The sequence below is a fragment of the Thrips palmi genome, unplaced genomic scaffold (genome assembly GCF_012932325.1).
Source record: "Thrips palmi isolate BJ-2018 unplaced genomic scaffold, TpBJ-2018v1 HiC_scaffold_19, whole genome shotgun sequence".
Classification (NCBI taxonomy): Eukaryota; Metazoa; Arthropoda; class Insecta; order Thysanoptera; family Thripidae; genus Thrips; species Thrips palmi.
The window spans coordinates 210,938-229,361 of NW_023144628.1; the positions used below are offsets into that span (position 1 = coordinate 210,938).

General features: G+C 38.0%; 5 protein-coding genes across 5 annotated transcripts; 2 read left to right on the forward strand and 3 right to left on the reverse strand.

The window, feature by feature from the left end:
- Positions 1 to 155: 155 nt before the first annotated feature.
- On the reverse strand, positions 156 to 5,152 carry LOC117645953 (dual specificity mitogen-activated protein kinase kinase 4). The gene is made up of 10 exons (XM_034386527.1): positions 4,639 to 5,152; positions 4,107 to 4,218; positions 3,895 to 4,014; positions 3,749 to 3,803; positions 3,459 to 3,572; positions 3,228 to 3,347; positions 3,035 to 3,154; positions 2,773 to 2,952; positions 2,441 to 2,667; positions 156 to 2,365 (listed from the first exon to the last, which is right to left on the reverse strand). The coding sequence occupies exons 1-10, from the start codon at positions 4,670 to 4,672 to the stop codon at positions 2,200 to 2,202; spliced, it is 1,248 nt and encodes a 415-aa protein (XP_034242418.1). The 5' UTR covers positions 4,673 to 5,152; the 3' UTR covers positions 156 to 2,199.
- Positions 5,153 to 6,348: 1,196 nt separating this feature from the next.
- LOC117645956 (E3 ubiquitin-protein ligase RNF181-like) lies at positions 6,349 to 7,420 on the forward strand. The gene is made up of 4 exons (XM_034386532.1): positions 6,349 to 6,562; positions 6,637 to 6,830; positions 6,933 to 7,042; positions 7,143 to 7,420. The coding sequence occupies exons 2-4, from the start codon at positions 6,638 to 6,640 to the stop codon at positions 7,275 to 7,277; spliced, it is 438 nt and encodes a 145-aa protein (XP_034242423.1). The 5' UTR covers positions 6,349 to 6,562; position 6,637; the 3' UTR covers positions 7,278 to 7,420.
- LOC117645952 (N-sulphoglucosamine sulphohydrolase) lies at positions 7,305 to 9,915 on the reverse strand. The gene is made up of 10 exons (XM_034386526.1): positions 9,622 to 9,915; positions 9,407 to 9,536; positions 9,199 to 9,335; positions 8,951 to 9,101; positions 8,642 to 8,880; positions 8,446 to 8,565; positions 8,161 to 8,361; positions 7,898 to 8,067; positions 7,661 to 7,807; positions 7,305 to 7,562 (listed from the first exon to the last, which is right to left on the reverse strand). The coding sequence occupies exons 1-10, from the start codon at positions 9,728 to 9,730 to the stop codon at positions 7,413 to 7,415; spliced, it is 1,554 nt and encodes a 517-aa protein (XP_034242417.1). The 5' UTR covers positions 9,731 to 9,915; the 3' UTR covers positions 7,305 to 7,412.
- Positions 9,916 to 10,093: 178 nt separating this feature from the next.
- Positions 10,094 to 11,979, forward strand: LOC117645954 (dnaJ homolog subfamily C member 28). The gene is made up of 7 exons (XM_034386528.1): positions 10,094 to 10,353; positions 10,447 to 10,578; positions 10,666 to 10,776; positions 10,876 to 11,093; positions 11,164 to 11,308; positions 11,377 to 11,625; positions 11,705 to 11,979. Exons 1-7 carry the CDS (start codon positions 10,228 to 10,230, stop codon positions 11,849 to 11,851), a joined length of 1,128 nt encoding a protein of 375 aa, XP_034242419.1. The 5' UTR covers positions 10,094 to 10,227; the 3' UTR covers positions 11,852 to 11,979.
- Positions 11,980 to 14,529: 2,550 nt separating this feature from the next.
- On the reverse strand, positions 14,530 to 18,372 carry LOC117645951. Its single transcript, XM_034386525.1, has 5 exons — positions 18,091 to 18,372; positions 17,541 to 17,694; positions 17,294 to 17,458; positions 17,102 to 17,215; positions 14,530 to 17,001 (listed from the first exon to the last, which is right to left on the reverse strand). The coding sequence occupies exons 2-5, from the start codon at positions 17,689 to 17,691 to the stop codon at positions 15,617 to 15,619; spliced, it is 1,815 nt and encodes a 604-aa protein (XP_034242416.1). The 5' UTR covers positions 17,692 to 17,694; positions 18,091 to 18,372; the 3' UTR covers positions 14,530 to 15,616.
- Positions 18,373 to 18,424: the final 52 nt, after the last annotated feature.

An 18,424-nucleotide genomic window follows, 5' to 3' on the forward strand; every position in this document is an offset into this window, starting at 1 on the left:
CTTATTTCTTGACAGTATTTCATGTTATTTTGATAGAATGGTAAAATTAGCACTGACCAGGAAAGGGTGAGCCCATTAGATTGTCAGCACTAAGGTGAACTAATCACAATTCAGGTCTGTTCTTCACAGCTCTGCAGCAATTGAGAACAAGAACATAAAACCAGAACAAGGTTAAACTTTATTCAGTCCAAATAGTCAAACTTTGTACACGTAATTTCTTTCATTGGAATTGCCACAGGGTCTTACAATGTATTAAAAATGTTCCTGTGAACAGCTATGGCCTTCCTTAACACACTTTTAATTCCTATCTTTGTAGACCTACAGATCTAAATAAATACATCCTATATTTCTTACATACAATGATCACTATGTGGTTCCTTAAGTGGCAAAAATAAAACAAAGACTGCAGCCTAGATTTTGTACAGTAAGTTATGTGTACACTATGAATTGGAAAAGATTAGCATTGAGTGCATTATAAAGTGTATGCATAACAATCAAACCCTCTTTATTGTCAAGTTTGCAAAACGGTGTGCTTGATCTACAACATTTTAACAAGAAAAACTTTGATTGAATATAGGTAATAAAATGCAATGATTAAAATTGCTTGTAGCAAAAAGGCTTGCAAACCAGTCTCTTGGAAAATGCAAAAGCTTACTATATCAATATAATAAAAAATACCTACTAAATCTTAAACAAAGAAATGGAGAAAGGAAAATATTTCATCTAAATAAAATTAAAATGAAGCAGCTTTCTTCAAAACACTTAACAATAGCTACTACAAGTTTTGATTACTAAATCGTCCATCTGCTCCTATATATTCAGTTCATGCTCAAAGTGCAGATGAATAGGAGAAACAACATTACAAACAATATAAAATAAAGCATTTACAAATTTTGGAGCATCAGAGCAAATTTCAGCATTATGGTGCTGGGATATTTTGTTTCTCTGAATAATAATCAGAAATTCACAACATTTCCCTGAGCTACACCTCTATATAGGTAATGAGAACATATTGTATCAGATTCTATCTTCTTTCTTTTTTCTCTTCCTTTTAAAAGTGCATCACAGATAAAAATAAGTATTGTTACCCGGCAGGGTTTCCGGAGCAAAAGGGAACCAGTTGACAAGTTGGAAAACTTCCCTTCGAAAAATGGCTGATTACAATTACTGCTTACATACATTGCTTTATGAAGTAAAAAACTAATACCTATATGAAAAATCTTCACAGTCCAGCAAAACACACCAGAAAAATTACTGATATACTATGGCATTCAACAAACAAAGCAAAGCTGTGAACTTGTTCTCAGCGTCACAAGACAACAGACATTTCTTGAACAAGTCCTCTACAATTTTCTTAATATTTCATGTCATTGATTGTACGGCACATATTAGGACTGAAAACTTAAAACACATAAACATAATAATATGTATTAGTGCAATTGGTGCAAACTATTTTCATTTCTGCACTTAAAATTGCATTTACAGTAACATCTTGCTTGTTGCTGTAAAGTTTCACAGCCTTGCCAAAGCTTTCATAAATTAAACAGTCTAAATGGCCGAGTAAGCTCATTACTCTTATGTAGTTGTGACAAGTAAAGCTGGAAAGTGAAAGCTTTAATCTCAATGTTTGAGTGATTGATAGACTACATAAAAAAAATTAGCTCCCCTAATGCAAAATGTGAAAAGAGCTTAATACAGTACAATCGCTCTCAGGAACTAAATTAACTTTTTAACAGTACGACACATGGGGTCTCAGCAATAACAATGAACTAATTGAACTACCTACCTAAAAACAAAATTCATTAAATGCTAATGCATATTGTGACCACAGGTAATCTTCAAAGCTAAAATCTAATTTCAACTTGAATACCTCTTGAGTTTATGATGTTGGCAATAAATTGATTAGACAGAAATTATCAGCGATTTTGACTACAACTCAGATTCTGGTGAAACTAATTTCTATTTCTGTTCTGAGGGAATCATTTTAGCAGACAACACTATAAATGCAAATATAGAATAGTTTTAAAAGGGACGGTTTACAAATGTAACCATGCAACAAAGGGTTACCTGAGCCTGAAATGCAAACAACAAGCAACCACATCTTGATGTTCTGCAAAATGCTAAGATAATTTAATGGCTTTCGACATTAATTGAATCAAGCAATTTGGACGGGTAGGTCTGAAGAAATTAATATTAAAATCATGGCTGGTCTGTGGTGAAAGCAGCAATACCATTATTAGCCATGTCATCCAAAACTGAGCAAACATAAGCTGCAACATCAACCTTTTCAGTCTCGCTACGTTTAATAAAATCATGTTCCAAGAGCCTATTGTACTTAGGCCTTTGGGTTTCTTCTTTGATGAGACTGTAAATAAGAAATATTTCTTAGATGTGTTTGCGCTTTGATAAGATACGTTCAGAATCACATCACTAAACTTACCATGTATTAACAAAGGTAACAAACTCCTCTGTGAAGTGATTGCCGTTATGGTAAGGTTCTAACTGTGGTGCATCACCCTGCACAACTTGGTATAGCTGTTCAAAGACAGAATTCCATTTTGGATATGGAAAATGGCCTGTGGCCACCTCCATTAAAGTAATACCCAATGACCAGACATCAGAGCGAACATCATATCCACGTGCTCTTTGCGGGTCAATTCTTTCAGGCTGAAATTTTATGAAGTTAGGTGATTATTCAATAAGATAAATGAAAATAAAAAACAAACAAATCAATGATACATCATTTTGAGAACTAATTGAAAGAGGTCTTACAGCCATGTATGGACGACAGCCCGCATCTCGAGTACGTGCAATTGAATCAACGAGCTGGCCGGAGATGCCAAAGTCGCACAATTTAATATTTCCTCTTTTATCAAGAAGTATGTTAGAAGGCTTCACATCTCTGTGAATTATTTTCAACTGTTCCTTTAAATAGTTTAGAGCTTGAACAGTCTAGATGGGGAAAAATTTTTGTTTATTATGCAAAAGTGGCAAGGTAGTTGAAGGTTGTTGAGAGTTCACTTAAAACACTTACTGCAACCGTTATTTTCCCCAAAATGCTCTCTGGTATCCTTTTCCTTTGATTTTCATAGATGAATTTATAAAATTTATCTAGAGAAGAATCCATGAGTTCCATACAAATCCAACAATCGCCCTGCAACAGTATTAAGAGAAAATTACAATCATGACTTATTTGCAATTTCAGAAGGTAAAAAAGTTAGACTTACTTCCTTAAAGAGCGCTCCATAAAATTGTACAATGCAAGGACACTCATTGGACTTCATCACCACATCCAGGTCCATCAAGAGCTGCTTCTGCTCTTTCTCATCAACAGTTGAGCGGATCCTCTATTTTTGAAAAAAAAAAAAAAATAGATTGAAACAAATAAACAAATAAATAAACAGGGCTTCAAAAGTGTAAAAACTGCCCAAGGAGGAAAATTTTGTAAGGATACGTACCTTTACAGCCATGACAGTTCTACTTTTCCGATGCTCCATCTTATTTACAGTTCCAAAGGCACCTCGACCAATTTCTCCCATGTCCTGAAGATCTTCTGAAGTGAAATCATACACCTAAAAACATATTGAATGAAGAGTAACAAGCAGTAAGATAAGCTTGGACCCATGCAATTTGGAAAAAGATAACATAATCTTGATATGAGTCATCCAACAAGGAGGCATTGCGCTGCTTCGCAAACTTAATAAAGTGGAATATTTTTTTTAAAAAATAGAAACAACAAAAAACTTACAGTGTCTGGAGAAATTTGAAGCTTTCCTGATGATTGCATATTCAATCCACGCAACCTATGCAAAAATAGAATTTTGAAAGTGTATGATAAAACAATCTATGAACACAATAAACTAAATGCTGCATTAGGCTCAAAAATCAATTTACCTGGATGCCTCCTGATTAAGAGGTCTCACAACAGGCACAGTGGTTCTAGCCCTACTGGGGCTTGAGTTCATCGTAGTGTTATCACCTCCATGTCTTGAGCTTGGGATTGTTGGTCTCATACTAGCAAAAGAAGATTATAATAAAATATGTTGTATTTTTTGTAAAGATCAAAATGAATAAAATGTAAGAAAGCTTCTTGATTAGTGATTTACCTCAGGTGCTTGAAAGCATCTGTGTTCGAGTTTCCTGACGCACTCGTTGGAAACGAAAAACTACCCGGTGATGGTTGAAAATTCATTTTCAACTGTCTCCTTCGCTCGGAAGCTAAACAATTAAGAGATAAAACAGGTGGCTATGATTCACCGCTGAGGCTGGAGTAGCAGAATAAAATTATCTTGATATGAGTCCCAGGATAAGGAAGGGGTTAGGCAAATACAAAAAGCACAATGTAAAGCCAAATTCAAAGACAAGATACAAAAAAAATCTCATAAGATAAAATTCAAGCAATGCAGAATTGTGATATTTAGATAAATTCATCAAATACATTAGATAAAAGTGTTACAGAGCAGAGAAGCTGGAGAGCGGACATTTACAGAGAAGAAAATGTACATTCAAAAGGCACCTCATAAATGAAACCAAAATAAGATTTTGGTTTTGTTATTGAGTTCATTGTAATGATGGAAAGATGCAGAGAAACGGCCATTCAAACGGGTATTTTGATTAGTGAAGTTGCTGAAGACGTACCTTGTTTTGTGGAACTATCATTGTATTCCGCCATTTCTTAAAATCTTGACACCACGCAGCTCGTGAAAGCAAGTCTACTTAAGTAAAAACAAAACAGACTCTTTCATAGATGCAAAAGACAAGCGTGGGCCATTGAAAATGCGAAGAAAACATAAAACATTAATCGGTCCCCACAGACAGACGATATATTTTTCACTGATTTGGGGAGGAGGAACGAAAGGAAGAAATTTGCGAAAAAGAACAAAAGTAGAGTCCGCAATAAGGCTGGGAAACTGTTGAAAAGAAAACATAATGTAGCAGTTGAGACTTTTTTCCTAAATATGACGCCTCAGCAGGGACTGTTTGGTTTTTCACATTAATCAAACTCTGGGCATAATTACGTGAGGGAAATTAAAACAACAAACGGGTCCCCAGTCGAAAGAAGGGACTTCCCCTTTCAGAAAACTTATTTTTCCGCATTACACGGGGGAAGCATTGTTGACCCACGTTTCCAAAACACGCGTGAATTTACCGAATTTAATTTCATCAGGAGAGGATGATGCATAGCCCCGAAGGCTATGTATAATAACTTTCCTGGTTTCATCCATTCAGAGGGTCGGTACGAGCCTGCTTTGTGCCTACACTCGCAGGGGACGACACGACGCCACCATGCGGAGGGGCTAGGAAGCTGTCCCGTGATCGGGGTGTTGTTTATGGTATTTGTGACCATGGCTGTGACAAAAGTCAGGCTTGTTCACTAAGTTATTTATTTGAAATATGACGAAGTATGTTATCGCCGGTCTTGACAATACCACATTTACAAAAAATACTGTTGCCTCGATCGAATAATTGCTTGACAATTCGTACGTCAAGTAGGGTTATTTTCGTCTGCTCGGGGCCCGCTGCCAAACTTCACACACAATCATTTTGTTCTTACGTTTCCTCAAATTAGCAAAATAAACAACTCAAATGTGACTAGAGAATGGCTTAATAATTGTCAGAAAAAAGGCAAAAAAAATTCTGCAGCTCAAAACGTCTCAATTTTTTTCAAACATCTCAATTCTTAGTGTGTCTTAATGTTTAGTAGGTTGGCTACAGAGCTTCTTAGCACCGCCGCATGGTGGCGCCACGGGTACCCCAACTTACACTCATTAGGCCGACCCTCTGAATAGGGCCCGTGCAGGTCGAGGATCTCGAAACGGTGCTGTTAAACGACGCATAACGTTCCCTTCCGTGCTGGTGGGAAAAGCTGCGCGAAGTTCAAATTTGGTTCTCGCGTTTTCGCGTTTTGAGAATTGACTGGAATTCATCCAACCTTTTACATTGTCGAAATTAAATGAAATAAAAATTTCCGACTCGTGTTGAGAGCTTTTGTGGCATACTCGTATCGGGAAAAGCAGAAAAAGGCTGTTTCGTTTGCCCACCAGCAGCGACGGGTGCGCGGAGTTAACATGGCGTCGACCTAGCAGACATCTTAGTCAACCTAACCTGCACTATCTTGACAAGTTCACTTATTTTGCTTAAGGTTCGGCGTAATCGACTACAGTTTCCTTCTCCAATTATCGTGAACCGACACCGCAACCTGCCGCGATCCTTAGCCACTTAGTTTAAAACCGGTAAAAAAATAAAATACAACAAACACGCACCCCCAGCTGGGTCCCAGTTTGAAGGCTCGCGCGGAAATGCCCACCAGGAGTTTTTGTTCTTCCTCCAGCGGTGCACGGGCCCTATGAGTTTCATGGAGACCAGTGCAGCCAACACAACTTATGTTGTTGTTGTCACTTGAGCAGAGGCATAACCTCACGGTGTAGAGTTTAGATTTGAATGACAAGTCACAAGTCATCGTGATTTTTCTGTATCCTCTGTTTGATTTTCGACCCACCTAATTATTTCTGACGTGTTGGTAAATTCAAAGAAAACGGCTGTGCCAGCAGGTTGCAGTGAGGTAAAACGCACTTTGGGTAGCCCGTAGCTTGGTTTTCTTTTCTTAATGTTTACATATTCACGTTTACTTCTCAGGATGGCAGACTATTTTGAAGAGATGAATTGCACACCCTTAGGGGAAGGTGAAACCCCCAACTTCCTGCTACACATGGCAAGACTTCTTCAAGATTTTGGAATGTGGGAAGAATTGGGGACGAACAAAAAGTTACCGCCACCTGCCTCAAAACAGGTAGTCAAAGATTTAAAGGAGGATACGGTGCAAGAAGAGGGTAAATATCACAAAATTACATTTATGCTCTACTATACTCTATAATCTCCATATAAAACAAAATTATAATCTGCACATTTTTAATTAGTTAATTTTTTTAAAGGTGAGCAGTGTCCTGTTTGCTTAAAGAAATTTGAGGTGGCAGAGGTAGTCAAAGTGATGCCTTGCCACCATAACTTCCATACAGGGTGCATTTTGCCATGGCTTCAAAAGGTGTGTTTTTGTGAAGTTAGTCTTGTGTGAGGAGTACTCCTTGCATGGTCGTAGTTGGAATATGAGGCGTTGCATTGAAAATGTGATTCTTTTCCCTTAGACAAATTCATGCCCATTGTGTCGACATGAACTCCCTACTGACGACGAAGAATACGAAAATTATAAAAAGGAGCAGAAGCGTGCCAAGGAGAGAGAAGAGGATATAAGAAATTTACATGATTCCATGTTTTCGTAGCCTTATGGTAAATAAGCAAATTTTAAGTTGTCAACCATCATAAATCATCATTTTAATCAAATGTTTACAAAACTTATATGTTCTCTTAGTTGTTTGATGTGGTGATGGTAAATCATATTTCATGCAACAAATTTGTCAAATATCCAGATTATCTAGTGGTAGGCATGATGGATTTTCCTTGAAAACTCCACTGTTTTCAAAGACTCCTCTTGGTGCACAAATCCATGGGTCATTTGTAATTTCTTGCCATTTCAGAAGTCTCTTCTGCAAATCTTCTGTTATTGCCTGGTGTATCAATTAAAATTTGGTTATGTAAATAGATTAGGAATTCAAAATATAAATTTTACTTATTGCTGCTAATATTAACTTCTGAACAACCTTACCTTATATGCTGGTTTTCCCACTACATTTTTAGCTTCCTCTGCATCTTTTCTTAGGTCATAAAGTTCCCATTCAGGTCGATAGTAATACTGTTTCAGTGTCTTTGACCAGTGAGTTGGTTCTTTCTCACGAGTGCGATTCAAAATGTCCTAGAAACAATTAAAAAATTGGTTAAAAATTCTGGTTTTCTTTTTTAATCAAGAGGAGGGTTTTGCAATTCAGTTGAATAAAACTTTTACTTGGAAAGATCTGGAGATGTAAAGGTCTTGGTCAACTGGGAATGGCATCCGAAAGTTAATGTTGTGAATAAGCTTGAAATGCTTTGTTCTTACAGCTCTCATAGGGTAATACATAGTGACCTCATGATGGTTGTGACTTGCAAATACAGCTTTTCCATCATCAGTTGGCTCTGCAAAACAATAATGTTTAATTTAATTTTTTTTTTCTTCTTCATTTTTGAAGTTAAGATTATTTTTGGCATTATCTTTATGCTATAAGTAACCTTTTTCAAGAAGAGGAATGAGACTTTTTCCTGGCAGAGGTTGTACAGGGTGGTTTGCGGCTAAATCTGTGGTTGGATAGGGCACTGAAAACCAGTCCAATACTGTGGGGACTAGGTCCAGATGACTTGACATTGCGTATGTCACGTCAAAGTGCCGGTGGGTGGGAATTGGGGATGACATCAGCATAGGCAACTTGATACCTTAAAATAACAATAATGTAGTGAGATAAAAAAGAAAATGAAAGTAACAAAGGACTTAAAGTTCCGTAGGGATATTTTAAGTACCTGAGTCATAAAGATTTGTTCTACCTCCTGCAAAAGGTATGCCATTATCCGATGTATAAATTACCAGTGTGTCATTCAGCACACCATGGTTCTCCAGTTCCTTTAACACCAAACCAACACCTGTCATAATGCAAGTTGGGAATATTAGTTTTCTTCACTACCAAATGTCATTCGTCAGTTATTGCCCAGAAAGTACCTTGGTCAAGACGTGATATTGCTGTGTATTGAGCTGCTATATCTCTTCTAGCGGGCAAAGAATTCTGGACAAAGTGAGGAACTTCCACTTGGGTTGGATCGTATGTGATGGGATGCCAATCTGGAATCAGACCCATTCCTGTTTCTCCATTCCCAAAAAATTCACAGAATGTGCCAAACTCAGGGTGTGTGTGTCCACAGCGGTGCGGATCATGGAAGCCAACATACAGAAAGAATGGTCTGAAAAAAGGGGGTTACAACTAATAAATTAACTTCATTTACTTTAAAACATTCCCAAAAATGTACTCACTGGGCGGATTTTTGGTTCAAGAAGTCTCTAACTAATAATTTAATTTTGGTGATGTTTCGACCAACTTGCATTATTGAGTGGTGTTCTTCCGTTGCCTCATAGTCAAATTTGTAAACATCTGCTGGACCAACATGTTTCTTTCCAATTATACCTAGAAAAGAGGAAGTTATTTTTATTGTGTGAATAACTTGTTTTGCCGTGTCATAGGAAATCAACATTTATTTCTGTCAAAATGTCATGAGCATTACCTGTGTTTATACCATTTTCCCTCAAGATATTAGGAAGACTCCTCACCCCATCAAAAGAATTGAAGTGGTGTACACTGTGGTGAAGCCCATACATTCCATTTCCATGAGTAGGAAGACCACTAAGGATGGAGGCTCGGCTGCAAACCAAAACACAAATTACAATTTTCAGACAAAAACCTGTTGTTAAGGCATTGGCGAATATACCTGCCTGGGTGAGCAACTGCTGACAGATGCAAACAAATTGTTGAATATTAGACTTTTTTTTGCAAGAGCATCCAGGTGGGGAGTTTGGACCACTTTTTTGCGATAGGTTCCCATTTCAAAACCTGCATCGTCAGCTGGGAGGAAACAATTGTTTCATTAGCGGTATGGATAGTATGACAACCATCGCAGAATCAGTTTCACCGTCACAAAATAACTCACCTACAAGGAAGAGCACATTTTTCTTGAGTCCACTCCTCTTATCAGGAGAAAATGCTGCTGGTTGGGTTACAAGGAAGGCAAGGCCTAAGACCACCACCAAAGTGTTCATTGTGGATCAACACCACGCAGGCGATTGCAGCCCTCCTGCGAGTGAACCGTGCCGGCCGCCGGCTGCAAGAAGTGCAGCAGCGTGTACTATGCCGGTGTCCGGTCCGGGGTCCGGTGTCAGTGCACTCGAACACTGGCTACACCGGTCTGGGTCCGGTCAAACAACTTTAGTTTCTTGTTGTTGTTGGTGCTGCTGGGATCCGGAATTTCTTTCTCTTTCTCCCTCCTCTTTCTTATGACTGGACCGGGGCCTATCTCCTTGTTCCTTCCTGCCCCTCGTCTTCCCTCTTCCCTCTTCCCTTCGGTCCAAATGGTACTCGGAACCACCGCTAGATGGCGCGACTGGTATCACAACAACAACAAAAGCAGAAGCCTAGCAGAAGTCTTTCTCGCTTGTCAGTGCATCCTTGGTGATGATTTCTCGAGCACTGATCTTTGGACGGCAGGATATTCACGTGGCTGTCTTGCTTTCCTTGAGCTTGGAGGTTCCAAAATAAAATGTTAACCAACGTGTGCGATGCTACTGTGAGATGGAAGGGGTTTCTTCACTTGTCCAGCCCTAGCCTCAAACTTTTCCGAGCGTTGTCAACGAGTCGGACTGGCTCCACTAGTCACGAAATCTTGGTAGGAATGGAAGCGAATTACCATTTTCGGGATGATAGTACCACAAACCTCTTTTAAATTGTGAACTTTTTTGTTCCTTTGCCAAAACTTTAGCGTTGTTACCACATTTTAAAAGTTCCAGAAGACAGCAACATAGAGGATATTCGAATTGCTTTCTTAGACCTTGCAAAAAGATACCACCCTGATAGTGGATCTCCTGACGCTGACGCCGAAAAATTTCAAGAGGTGAGATGGAAAGAGGTCTACATGTGCATGTCCAGGGAGGGAAGTACCAATTTTCTTCTCTATTCAGTGGCTCCTTGTATTTTACAGGTTGAGTCTGCTTATCGCATTCTTCAAGCAAAGTATGCAGATGATCAAAAGACAGAAAAATCCATGAGAGACCAGCAAGTGAAACCTGAAGTTCAAGAATTTGACATCCAGGTAAATTATGGGAGCATCTGTACCTTCTCTGAAAGAATTGTGCAAACTAACTCACAAGGAAAAAAAGGTTTTTAAGTAAAAGGAAAATAATTCACGCAGCACACAGCTCCTCAACATAGACAGTATCTTAGCTATGGTGGATTTGGTTCTGGAACTCCATCACAACGTCAGAAACAGTACCAAAAACAGCGAGCCATGACCGCAGCAGATAATGTGATGTCTCATAGAGTTCGCAGTTTGAATCTGAATTGCAGTCACAACAGAGAGGAAGCTCTTGCTGTAAAGGACAAAGTAGAAGCCCGTAAAATAAAAACAAGGTAATTGACTGTGTTCCCTTTACGCTTCTGCTCATTACTCAACTTTCAAATAAATGGATAATTTTCTCAGGTATGGAATGGATCGTTTAGTTGAAGATTTGATTCAGGAGTCAATGGCTAAGGGAGATTTTGATAATCTTTCGGGTAAAGGGAAACCACTGAAGCAGGAAGTAGCAAATCCATATGTGGACTTTACAACACACAAATTGAATGAGGTAAGAAGGATAAACGCCAATTCTTCCTGGATGTACTCAATTTTTGTATTAATTTTGTTCTCTTCAAGGTGTTAATTGATAATGGCTTTACCCCTGAATGGATTCTATTGCAAAAAGAAATCAGAGAGGAACGTGACCATATACGCCAGTGTTTAGCAGGGAAAAGGAGGTCGTTGGGGCCATTGCCTCTTTCCTGCAGTGATGAACATGACTGGGAACTTGCCATAGAGAGCTGTAGACCTCTGGTGGAGCAAATAAATTTGAAGATTAATAAATACAATCTCCTAGTTCCCATATTACAGAAGCAAATGCTACAGGTAAATACTCCTGTTCTAATTTTTTTTTTATAGTTTCTTCCAAATATTGTGAATCTAACAAAATCTTGTAAATTGGTAGGTTCAGCTTGAAAGAGAAGCCAGTAAAATCTTAGAAGAAGTAAAAGGAGAAAATTTAAAGACTCTAGAACTGAAAAGTAACTTTGAGAAAGACAGAGAGCAACGTTTTCAGTGGTTTGGTTTTCTCCATGAAATTTTTGGAAAATAAATATGTGATTAGTCATATTTACAGCATAGAACCTGTGATAATAGTGATACTATAATGATGATGTGTGGCATTGTTTGCAAAACTTTACTGCTGTGGTCATGAATTCGAATAAAAAATGAAAGCAGTTACCTTTTACTGAATGATCACCTGATGATGACGTGGCCAGTTACAAAAAAAACAAAGTGCGCTTTTTTTTAAACATAGTGATTTAATACTGATTAGCACTGTACAAGGGTCACATTCTTTCCAAAGTAAAATAACTGACATATGCAGTTTTACATTCTGATAATATGATCAAATCCTTTCTGCTTCACAGGCAGCTGTTGATGTAAGATAGAACCCTATGAAACTAAACAAAATTTTCACTTAAGGTACACCATAAAATAAAAACTTGAGGCACTTAGTTCCCATAAACATAGAAGCAAAATTTTAAATGCAGGATGAAATATTGACATTTGCAGGTGGCAAATATCAGGAATAATACCTGAATTAGTTTTACTATATTTGCTGCTGACCCTCAAGGGAGAAAAAAGATAAGTAGTGGAGTAAGCAATATGGTATATGACACTCATTGTGCCAGAGGAAAACATTTTCTTAAGATATTTGTAACTACATACAATCTCAATCGAAATTCATTTGTAATGTCAGTAGAAGTTTAAATAATACACCTTGGCTTACATATAACAGCTCACAAGGCATGAGAAGTTGTCCCACAAAGGGTTGCTGAAACAAGCAAAAGTTACGATGCTTACACTTTCGGGATTTCACTTTTAAGAAGGCTGGGGTACTGTCTGAGTAAGGTAACACATTTTGAATAATGAGGTAATGCCACAATTAATACACACAATGTTATGGATAATATGCAATATTCAGCAGTTATCATCAGATTTATACAATATATTTCAATGCAATAAACGGGTGGAAACAAGGGACACAATGTATGTCTGGGATGGAAGGTGAAAATGAATAGTTGGAAGTCAGTCGACTATGAAATTTCAAAAATTGTAAACTACAATGGTTGGCACACAGGTGCTGAGAAAGTCTGGTCAGAAATCTTGACAAGGCAGACAATCAATATTCTCTTCCAAAGATTCACTTTGAGCACAAAATACAATTTTTCTATTTATTTTAGGAAAATATCCTCAGAAGTCAATATTTGGTAGAATTTCACGTAACTAGCCTATAAATTGTACAAATTGAATTGACCTTTCAAAATATTGCTCATGATTTTTTAACATACTTCAAAAAACTAATACAGAGATTTACAGCTCAAAGCTGATGTTTCACCCCATGACATACTTGCTTTTGCATTGACTGGTTCAAAAGTTGAAACAAATTACTAATTTAAATTACATGGTGTTGTTACAAGTTAAACCTACACTAAAAGTCAATTTGCTGTCCAAATCTACACAAAAAAACACCCTGTAAATGACTGCTATGAGGACCACAAAATTGAGCTCAGCACATAGCTTGAATATCAGGAAGCTGCGATGCCTTTGCTGTATTGACATTGGGGCCATGCAATCAAAATTCTAAGGAATCCTCATGCTTGGTGTTTCAATTCATGAGACAAATTCAAACACATGAAAGTGTTCATGATATCATGATTGTGGAGATACAAAATTGACAACTTGCTCTCAGACCATCAGGATGCTAGATGAAGACACATTTTCAAAATTTCAAAACATGAGAATGTATGGGCAAGAATATTGTAGAGCATTCCTGGTCAACGTTTTCAGGCTTTGAGCAATGAAGTCTTGCGGAAGTGAGCATTATAAAAATCTACCACAGTAAAAAAGAAAATGGGTTGGTAAAAAAAAGTCTCTGAATATTGAAAGGTCTTAACAATAACCCTCTGTGTGTCAACCGCACATACCCTCGATCATTTAACAAACTTCTGCAAAATAAGACCTTAAAATCTACTGCACCATATATCAGAATTTGCATTAAATAAATTGTACATTCCAGAAAGAAAAAGCATTCAGATTGTGTTATTAAGCTTTAGGTGGTAAACTACATGTAATGTTTTTGGAATGTCTATACATGCATACTGCTGCACAATATTTTGACATCACAGCAAGCAGGAATTATGGTAGCAAACAAATGCTTTGTATTGCTAGTAATTAGTAATAACATATATAAAACTTTGTTTTCTTTAATAATAAGTCTATCATTTGTTTTTATATCATTTAACAATGGTAACAAAAGGTATTTGTCTTCTTAAATAAACAACATTACCTTATTATAAATGAGGGGTAAACTGGCAGTGGGATATATAATAAACAACTCTCTCTATATATAATCTCTAGTGTTATCATTTTGTTAACGTGAGTCATTCCCTAAAAAAAAACAAAAAAAAACAACAACATGCACCTGCATATTTAAGGATCACATTTACCCTTTTGTTGGGTATAGTTAGATTTCACAAGTAGAAAATGTATTAGCTCTTTTGAACAATTCACAACAGTCTAGATTTCTAAACAAATCTGCCCTTGGAACAGTGCAACCTGAGACTGAATGATAGAAATGACTACTCCATCGCAGAGGCAAAGTATAACTGAAATTACCCTGCTATAAATTTTCAATAGGTATGAAGGCGTGACTTTCACTTCTTACTTTAAGAGAAACAGATGAATATGTTCATAAAACAGGACAAGGAAAGAGGGAACAACAACAAAAAAATTAAACAAATATATTTGACAAGGGAGTACTTGAAACAAATTATCAGCAGCCATTTCAGACATCAGTCCCAGGAATGACACTGGCTGAAACAGAAAACACAACAGACACGTTAATTATTTGTTGAATATAGGATAACAAGTTAACATCAGAATATTCCCAAAGTAAAAATTGGTGCCTGCACTAAGATCTATGCTATTTAAAGTCGTTCAACAAATCTACAACAAACTATCAATGTACAAACAAACCATACAACAATTGTCAAACTGCACTTTAGAGGTGACTCAAATGCATTAAGTATGGGACTCTGGCTCTACTTTACGGACTGCATCCACTGGATCAGAGCTCAAAAAGTCAGCAGAGAATATTGTTCTCATTTGATCATCTTAAAAACACTGACATGCTGTTATATTATGGTCAGTGAGATTTTAACTTTATCATAGAAAAGTTCCAACATCAACAGTTGAATAACAAAAAGTAAAAGAAACATACTGTCAGGTAAACGGTTGATTTCTTAAAGACATTTGATTAACAATTCAGGAAACTTCATCCCTCAATATAATATGACTAGATTGGAATGCATCACAAAGAAGGATAAAATGGGAAAGAAGTTTCCCACACTCCTTTGCCAAAAACGGCATTAAAAAAATCATACAGAAATAAAGAAAATGATTATAAGAGCCTGACTTCTCAAATACATCAAAAGCTAATATAGTAACTAGAATACACCATGCAATGGTTATTGCTGACTAGACACCAGTCAGAAGTGCATGTGTTATATAAGTGCTTCAATAAATGTGATAAGGGAAAAGCCACATGTCATCATAATGGACTACATAAGCAATTGACATGTTGCATCAAAACAACTCTGTATACTCCCTGCCCCCAAGATGTATATCCTAGATTCACGGCAATGGATAAGTTTTACTGCAAACATATGCAAGAGTGCAACATTGCCAATATCCTGTTTTTGTGTTTTTAAAGACAATGGACAGTGGGAAGAAATCAACACCACAGACCTTGACCTGCTTTGATTAGAAGAAAGAAAAGCTCGATTAAATTAATTAGTATGGTTGTATTTCTGGTTTAAATAATCACTCTCGAAAAGCGATCGTCCCTTTGAACAAGAGAATCAGCACTACTGTGGGCTGTACCACCCTTCAAACCAGAGTCGCTGAACATAGACATCCTTACATCTGCAATATCCTTTGCTTTAATGTCTGGTGCAAGTTTATCCCCCGATGGAGCTCGGCGATCTAGGCTGCCCCAGTCCCTTGCGCCACTATCTCTAGATTCCCATTTAAATTTTTCATTTTTCCCTTCATCTCTGAATTTGTCAATGTTGTTGTAACCTGGCATGTCATGTTTCAATTTGAATTGATCATACTTCTCTTCATGTCCAAAGCGATCTTCCTGTTTACGGATATCAGAACCAAAGGTTTGATTATAACTTAAACTATGACCAGGCTTCTCATTGCCACACAATTTGTCCTTGGAGTCACATTTTGCAAGAGGGCCAAAGCTTACTTTCAACCCAGACTTCTCATTCTCCTTGAAAGATAGGTCTTTGCCAATGCCATACTTCGGATCTGTCTTGTAATCAGCAAAGCCTACAGTACTCTTCATAGATTCATCCCCAATGGGTCTATCAAATCGTCCATGCCCCCCAATACCAAAAGTATCACCACTTGCAATGTTTTTAGAGGAATCAAAATTACGAGTTGAAGAAGAAATTAAAGACCTTTCTGAGTCTCTGTCCACTTTGGATTTCAAAATGCTTGAAGTGCTTCCACCATACAGCATAGTCTCAGAAGTAAATTTTCTTGTGCCCTGAGGACAATAATCATCAAGATTTTGAGCCCTGCTTTCTCGCATAATGGGACTTCGAGCGCGATCATCAAAATTAATTCGGGCATCCAATGAACGACTTCCTGAATCATACAGAGATTTGCTATCCAAGTGTGACTGCCCTCCAAATAAATCTGGTTTGCAAGACCATGTAGATTCTGGTTTGTTATCCCTCTTGTGCAAGTCTGAATCCTTTAGTTTATCTTCCCAGCACCGAGAGGATAGACGAGAAGGAGAGACTCGTGACGGGGAATGACGTGAAGGGGACAGGCGAGAGCCACCAATCAAATCAAATTTGTCCATCTTTGTGGACACATCATCCACCCACTTTGATCCATATGATCCTTCTGAATAACTTGAAAAAGAAGGAAAAGAGAAACCAGATTTTACAAAACTAGGAGGCAAGTAGTTTGCTTGACCTGTGCTGATGGTTGACTTCTTGTTTGCCTCTTCTCGTACAGCTGCTGTCACAGAAAACATCGGTCCATGTCCAGGTACAATGTAGTCAGCAATAAGGAGGATGGCATTCCGATATCTTTCCTGACTACGCGGGTTTTCAGATCCGCCAAGAGTACGCCATATAGAGGAGTCTTTTAGATCCTCTTCCTTCTCAAACAAATCACCTAAAAAAACAACAGAAACCATATTCCAAACCATTTGATGCCTGTGACAATTTTATGGCAAGCATTGATTATTTCCTTTTTTAAAAGAGAAAACACTCACCAACAATAGCAACTGTTCCTTGATCACGAGTACGTACGATCACAGATACATCAGTGTTGGTGTGTCCCGGGGTGGGAATCACTTTCACATCATCATCAATGACAAAAGGTTGCCCTTATAACAAAGAAATAAATCAATTTCAAAATAGACAAGAAATCATATTTTAAAACTAGGGAATACATAAATACATACCATCTTCAAAGGGATGCAAAGTATAGATGTCTCTGAATGATACGGAATACCCCACAATGTGCTTGGCATAAAGAAACAAATTATTGTTTCCAACGTGGTCTGAATGGCCATGTGTGCACACAACATACTGAATGTCATCGGGAGTAAGCTTATGAAGAGCTAATGCTGCACACAGTAAGAGAAAGAAAACAGCATAAAATTACACAGGTCACACAGGAACTTATCATTAGACAAATCAAATACATACCAGAAATGATTCTGTCCTTGTCCCATGGTGTCATGGTATCAACGATAACATTGTGCCTTCCTCGAATTAAGGTACATGAGCAGTTAGCAATCATACCCTGATCCGTGGTACCGGAATAACCAGTGTGCAGAACATGAACTTCGTACCCCATTTTCTGAAATCATATCAGTGCCACAAATCTTGTCATTAATAGAGAAAAGACAAATGAACTACTTTACCTTCCCCCAAGCAATAAATAGTAGTAACGAAGTTGATGACGTCAAACAGATATCTCTTTTGCTGCAATTTTGGCTAAAAGAGTCACATTGACATCAAAACGACATCACTGTGAGTGTTTCGTCTTCTTGGGGTGCCTAATGCTCCCTAAGGCATACCTCCCTTATTAAAAGATACCGTTACAAGCTGTCACAGATCAAAATAAATCTTTATTATTGATTAGGCAAATGTTATGACATGATATGCATAACAAACTATACACTACCAAACTTTTTGGTCCTGCCATACAAGAACACTTGCCATTCCCGTGGACGGAGTCCCTGTGGCACCTTACCTTTCACAAAGGACTTCAAAACGAGCAGAGGAACCAGCAGGAAAAGAAAACTTGACGGGAACACGGTGGAGAAACGTCGTCTTGGGAGAAGGGATTTTGCTTTTCCTTCCTTCCTCAGGCAGTGGGAAGGCAATCTTAGCTTAGCAAGCGTAATGCACCAATCGAAGCCAGCTGCCCCTCCGCCCGTGCTGAAAGGGGTGAGTTGAGGGTGAGGGGTGCGGAGGAAAGGGCGAGTGGAGCGGGGGACGGGGGGCGGGCTAATAGGGGGTGAAAGGCAAGGGCTTGGAAAGGGGGTGGTTTGAGCCGCGTCAAAAACTTCTCATATCTGTGATAT